The sequence below is a fragment of the Camelina sativa genome, chromosome 12 (genome assembly GCF_000633955.1).
Source record: "Camelina sativa cultivar DH55 chromosome 12, Cs, whole genome shotgun sequence".
NCBI classification, from domain to species: Eukaryota; Viridiplantae; Streptophyta; class Magnoliopsida; order Brassicales; family Brassicaceae; genus Camelina; species Camelina sativa.
Window position 1 is genome coordinate 15,987,879 of NC_025696.1, and position 7,102 is coordinate 15,994,980.

The following is a 7,102-nucleotide window of genomic DNA, read 5'->3' on the forward strand; positions in this document are numbered from 1 at the left end:
GCACCACTAAAACAATATCTTGTCCAGTAAGTCTTCTATGCAAGTCTTCGCGGAACGAAGACAACGTTTCTGTATCATTATGGTCTTATCTCGTCACGGGATTTGTTTTTTCACCACTTAAAAAATATATAAGTCTTCTATGCAAGTCTTCACGGAAAGGAAGACAAAGTTTCTCCTCTCTTCAAAGTGCTTTCCCTAGAGAATTTTGGTCTCTTCTCTCTCTCATCCTCTTCCTTCCATGGCGTCTTCTTCTTCTTCTCATAGCCGGAGATACGACGTTTTCCCAAGCTTTCGTGGAGAAGATGTCCGTGACTCATTCCTCAGCCATCTTCTCAAGGAGCTCAAGCGCAAAACAATCACATTCATAGATAATGAGATCGAGAGGAGCCGCCCAATCGGCCCTGAGCTTTTATTGGCAATAAGAGAATCGAGGATCGCAATCGTTGTCTTCTCTGAGAACTATGCTTCATCCACCTGGTGCCTGAATGAACTGGTTGAGATTCACAAGTGTTACATGGAGTTGGATCTAATGGTGATTCCGATCTTTTTACACGTTGATCCTTCGGAAGTTAGAAAACAGACCGGTGAATTTGGCAAAGACTTTCATAAAACCTGCAAGGGAAAATCAGAGGATGCGATACAAAGTTGGAAGCAAGCTTTAGCCGATGTTGCAAATCTTGCCGGAGAGAATCTTCGGAACTGGTATATTCCAATTTTATTATCTCAGAACTGAAATTTCGGTGCATACTAGACAGGACATTAGAAAATTAAGCTCAATATAATATAAGAAATTTGAATATTAAGCTCAATATTAAAGTTATTATAAAACTACATTTTCAGGAAACAAAAATACGATTTTCCTTAGTAAACATAATTTAAAATTGACAAAAAAAAATTGTTTAAACCTATAATTAACTAAAATTATTAGAAACAAGTTATTTTTTTTTTAAAAAAACAAAAAATTATAAAATAATTGAAATCCGTAATTAACTATTTAACAGATAAACAATAAAAATTATTAAGAAATATATTTACTGTATTTAAAATAATAATTATTTAAATATTTGAATAAATAAAAAATTAAAATACTTTTGATTATATTATTTAGATTTAAATTTTTTGGATAATAAGTAATTCAAGATTATATAATTTATTATATATATATCTCAATTTTTTAGTATTATTTTATTCAGTGTTGATTTATTTTATAAGGTCAAATTTTTGAACTCTCTATTTATTTTCTACGTTTGTCGAGTTAATTATCTTCTTCATAGACTTATCTGACCTAATTAAATAACAAAGTAAAAATTTTAAATTTTTCTACTTATTTTTTTGTTCATGGATTTATATTTATTTTATATTGAATATTTGATTCATGGACTTATTACATTCTACGTTGACTTATTTAATAAGATCAATATTTTAAACCGTTGACGTAAATTTATAAATAAAATCAAAGAAAAAATGATTAGAGAATAATTAAATACAATCTTAACAAAATTTACAAAATAAAATTATTTAAAATATCTAATATGGTATAATATCAATTTTTTTAAAGTTTGATTAGTTAACATTTTTTCAAAAACATAGTTTTCATCCATAATTAAGTAAGAGAGAAAGTGAAAAAATTGAAATAATAAGTATATAAAGGATTTTATTAGTATATAAAGGATTTTATTACGTGAAGTGATCTTAGTGTAGTGGCAAGAGGTAAGTTCATTTGTAGAAGGCACCATCACACCAGAGATCAAATCCTGCTTCCTACGAAAAAAAATATTTTATTACTTCACAACTTATTTAATAGTTTTACCCTTAATGACAAATTTTTCAATTGTTGTAAAACCAAAGGCATGGTCGCATGGATATATAAATTTTTCAAAAACAATGCCATGTTTTACAAAGTAGCATTTCAAATAACAGTAGAGATTGTTAATTAATGGAAAAAAAAATCATTTTGTCCATTAATTAAGGTATCTTTCAAATACTTGAAAAACTTAGTATAGATTTCAAATTTCCAATAAAATTAGAGGAAAATTGGAAATAAAAGATAAATTATTAAATTTTTATCTATTTATGCATTTTATATTCATGTTTGGTCATATATATTTTAATATGATTAAAATCTCATTATATCCTCATATTTAAAAATCCCGTGAAACTATTAAATTTTTTCAAAACAAATTTATATTAACATCTTTAAAGTACATTTTGTGTTATACCTTTTTAGTTTTGCTTATTTAAAATTTTATTTACAACATTAACCCTTCAAAAGTTTCCAAAAAATAATATTACTTCAGATTTTCTTTCCTAAATATTTTACATTCCATTTCAACTAAAAAATTACAGCAAAATTAATATGGAAACACAAAATATGATATATTTAACAACAACTTCTATTGTGTATTGAAAACATTCTATCTATGAATATTTTGCAAACCAAGAAAACAACAATTTGATTCCTATTTTGTTTTCCAAAACCTGAGTTTTGATTCTTAACGTAAGAAAAACTTATTCACATTTATTTAAATATTATAATTAATATATATAAACTTAATAAATTTTAAAAATATTAAGAATATGTAAAATTAAAAAATTTCAAAATATTATATAATATGGTTATATAGTAGATGAGTTATAAAGATGACATATTGGAATTAATAAACTATCATTAAATTTGTGCTAACACGGGTTAAATACTCATTTTATTATTAGTCAACACTATTAATATTAAAATATTTGACATATAAAATTAAGTTGATTTAACTAAGATTGTGTAAAATAATTAAATCATTAGGGAAAATGTGACTTAATCATAGCGTATAAATAACTTTTTATGTATTTTGATCCCTTATTTTTTGTTATAATAAATAAAAATCAAAATAAAATCTCAAACATCAAACAAAACAAACTAAATATAACAAACAAATAGTCATGAAGTATATTACTGGTTAAAAAATAAATATAAACATTTAGCTACACAAACAGTCAAAAAATTTAGTTATTCCTCTATTTGCAAAACATCAAATATTTAACAAAAAAGTACAATATAAAATATAAATAATAATAAAAATTATATGCACGCGGTGTACTGCGGATTAAAATCTAGTTTTAGTTATTTATAAAAACCATTTGGAGAATAAATAGGGCAAAAGCAACATTTATTCACTTTCTCAAATTTTGTTGCCTTTCTATAGTTCCAAAGACAAGTCTGTCTTCTTCTTTCTCCACTATTGATATAAAATAATACACAACCAGTTAGGTCAAAGACCTTAGCAAAAACAAGAAAAAGCCTAGCTGAACCTATTAAACCTAGCTGAACATTGTTAGAAGTTTAACTCTACTATCATGTGGCATATTACCAAAAACACCAATGCATTTTGATTAATTTAATAACTAACAAAAAATGCTTAAATTAGTCTATAAAATAATAAAGATAATTTGTTAAAAATACCCTTTTTGAGATACTTTTTTTCAAAAATACCATTTTTTTAATATTTTCATTTTTGCCCTTTTTTACACAATAACAATATGTTACATTAATTTTTAGATTTTTTTTAATGTTTGGGTTCTCTATTTTACATTTAGGGTATAGTTTTGATAGGATAGGGTTAGTATTTGAAATTTAGGGTTTAGAATTTAGTCATTTTATATATTGAAAAGGGATATTTTTGAAAATTGACAAAATGAAAGGGTATTTTTAAAAAGTGACATAGGAAAATGGATATTTTTGAAAAAAACCTCAATAATAAAACAATATTTTCGAAATTATTTAATAAAATTATCTAATATATGTCATTTATTGTTTCATAAATCTTATGAAACAATAACAAACTATTTAGAAAATTTCTAAAACTTAATTTTATTTACAAAACTAAGATTAAACATTTGAATCCCTAAATTTTTAAATAATGACAGATATATTTTAAAATTAAGATACAACATTGCTTATATTTTAAAATATAAATATTATATATAATTTATTAAATAATTTTTCGCACTGCACATTGACGAAGTGACATCTTATTAAAATCTTAGAAATTAAAAATATTATATTTTATTCAATATAGTATATACAACTAAAAATAAAAAATAAAAAAAAAATCAAGATTTCTAAACTCGACCGCTTCAACTCGGATTTTATTTTATTTTCTGGAATTTATCAAATTTATATAATTCATAGATTTGAACTAATTACATGAATAGAAACTCACAAGTAATATCATGTACAAATTACATGAACAAATTTATACATAAACTAATGTATCATGCATGTATCAAAGATGGGTTGAAATCAAAGTATGAAACTATGTAAATTAAATGAAAAATATTATAAAATGTATTATGTAATACAAATAAAAAGTTCAACTATTATTTTCTACCTAACAAATTACAATAAAGTTTAGGCAAATATTTCCCAGTGCTATACATCACGGATACAAAATCAAATTAATGAAACAATGACTATTGTTGTTAAATAGGCCTAATGAAGCAGCCATGATTGAAAAGGTGACCCACGATATCTTGAAAACGAGTATGACGCCATCGGATGATTTTGGCGACTTCGTGGGGATTGAAGCTCATGTAGAGGAATTGAATTCGTTGTTGTGCTTGGAATCTGAGGAGGCTAGAGTGGTCGGAATTTTAGGAACTTCAGGGATTGGTAAGACTACTATTGCAAGAGCTCTATACAATCAACTCTCTAGCCACTTCCATCTTCGGGCTTTTGAAGCTTGTAGGAGAACCATCGGAGATGACTATAGCCAGAAGTTGTATTGGGAAGAACAACTTCTGTCAAATATATTAGATGAAAAGGACTTGAAGATAGAGAAAGTAGGTACGGTGAAAGAAAGGTTGAAGGAGAAGAAAGTTCTTATCGTTCTTGATGATGTTGATGATCTAGAGCTACTAAAAACCTTGGTTGGACAAACTGGTTGGTTCGGATCCGGGAGCAGAGTCATTGTTATCACTCAAGATAGACGAATTCTGGAGGCTCATAAGATTGAACTTATACATGAGGTGGAGTTCCCATCAGAACTTCTTGCTCTTAAGATATTTTGCCGATCTGCTTTTGCGCAAGACACCCCACCCGATGGTTTTATGGAACTCGCAGTTGAAGTGGCCAAGCTTGCCGGTAATCTTCCTTTGGGCCTCAGTGTCATGGGTTCGTCTTTAAGAGGAATGAACAAAGATCAGTGGATGATGATGCTGCCTATGCTCCGAAATGATTTGGACGGGAAAATTGAGAAAACATTAAAAGTCAGCTACAATAGGTTAGATAGAAAAGAGCGAGACTTATTTCTTCACATTGCATGTCTATTCAATGGTGTCCAAGTCTGGTACATCAATGACTTGCTCAGAGATAACACTGACATTAGGCTTATAATGTTGGCTAAAAAATCCCTCATACGTATGACAACACATCCCGAAACCGATACTGTAGTGATGCACAATTTGCTACAGAAGTTGGGTAGAGAAATCATTCGTGGAGAGTCTGATAGTCCTGAAAGACGTCGATTTCTGGTGGATATTGAGGATATCCGAGATGTACTAGTCGATAACGATGATACGGTAAGCTTTTTGCACATTACTTTTGGATCAAAAAAAAAAAAAAAAAAAAAAAAAAAAAAAAAAAAAAAAAAAAAAAAAAAAAAAAAAAAAAAAAAAAAAAAAAAAAAAAAAAAAAAAAAAAAAAAAAAAAAAAAAAAAAAAAAAAAAAAAAAAAAAAAAAAAAAAAAAAAAAAAAAAAAAAAAAAAAAAAAAAAAAAAAAAAAAAAAAAAAAAAAAAAAAAAAAAAAAAAAAAAAAAAAAAAAAAAAAAAAAAAAAAAAAAAAAAAAAAAAAAAAAAAAAAAAAAAAAAAAAAAAAAAAAAAAAAAAAAAAAAAAAAAAAAAAAAAAAAAAAAAAAAAAAAAAAAAAAAAAAAAAAAAAAAAAAAAAAAAAAAAAAAAAAAAAAAAAAAAAAAAAAAAAAAAAAAAAAAAAAAAAAAAAAAAAAAAAAAAAAAAAAAAAAAAAAAAAAAAAAAAAAAAAAAAAAAAAAAAAAAAAAAAAAAAAAAAAAAAAAAAAAAAAAAAAAAAAAAAAAAAAAAAAAAAAAAAAAAAAAAAAAAAAAAAAAAAAAAAAAAAAAAAAAAAAAAAAAAAAAAAAAAAAAAAAAAAAAAAAAAAAAAAAAAAAAAAAAAAACTTACGATATTCTTGTGAACTTTTGGCAGGGCAAGAAAACTGTGCTTGGAATATATCTCGACGCATCATATACCTCTGAATCATTTTCAATAAATGATCAATCGTTCGAATGCGTGCCCGGTCTCCAATTTCTAATAGTTTCTGATCATCGCGTGGGGGCAGAAGGAGGCAAATGGCTAGATATGATTGTATATGAAGATGGACGACTTTATTATTCCGGTGATCACGATCCCAAATGGCTGCAGTTGGGGACAAGGGGCAGATTGGATCTACCTAAAAGACTCGATTATTTGCCCCCTAAACTCAAATTGCTAAAGTGGAATAACTGTCCATTGAATTGTTTGCCTAATAGTTTTAAGGCTGCGTATCTGGTTGAACTCACATTGGAGAACAGTGACCTTGAGAAGCTGTGGCCGTGGGAAGAAACTCCGGTACGAATTCCAAATTTTTAATTATATTCCTTCCATCCTCTTTTTTTTTAAGATGTTTTATAATTTTTTTAAATGTGCTTAAAATGTGTTTGAATGTGCGTATTATATATACTTTCTCTGCTTTTTCATCAGCAACTTGGAAGGCTCAAGACGTTGAATCTGTATGGTTCTAAACATCTGAAAGAAATTCCAGATCTTTCTAGTGCCATAAATCTCGAGAGACTAGTTCTTATTGAATGCACTTCTTTGGTGACACTTTCTTCTTCGATTCACAATGTAACTAAACTGAAGTACTTATATATGATGGGTTGCACAAAGCTTCAGACGCTATGGGAAGGCGTCCAGGTACGTTACATTGTTAATGTTATAGAATTTGCTGATTGTTGTTTAACCTCTCTTATAACTAATTAAGTATAACCAAAATTTTCTATTGTGATCCACGGATTATTCTTGCATATACATACTTATGTTTGCTTTTTTTTTTTTTTTTTT

General features: G+C 26.6%; 1 protein-coding gene across 3 annotated transcripts in view; it reads left to right on the forward strand.

Moving 5' to 3' along the window:
* LOC104731889 (protein SUPPRESSOR OF npr1-1, CONSTITUTIVE 1) overlaps positions 91–7,102 on the forward strand; it is a 9,123-nt gene continuing 2,111 nt past the window's right edge. Inside the window, exons 1-4 of one of the 3 annotated variants that reach the window (XM_010451397.2) lie at positions 91–702; positions 4,479–5,568; positions 6,209–6,610; positions 6,743–6,955. In XM_010451397.2, the coding sequence (XP_010449699.1) occupies positions 239–702; positions 4,479–5,568; positions 6,209–6,610; positions 6,743–6,955 (2,169 nt within the window). In that variant the 5' untranslated portion in view covers positions 91–238. The remainder of the gene's footprint in view (positions 703–4,478; positions 5,569–6,208; positions 6,611–6,742; positions 6,956–7,102) is intronic. The other 2 variants (XM_010451396.2, XR_758679.2) reach the window with 2 other exon arrangements.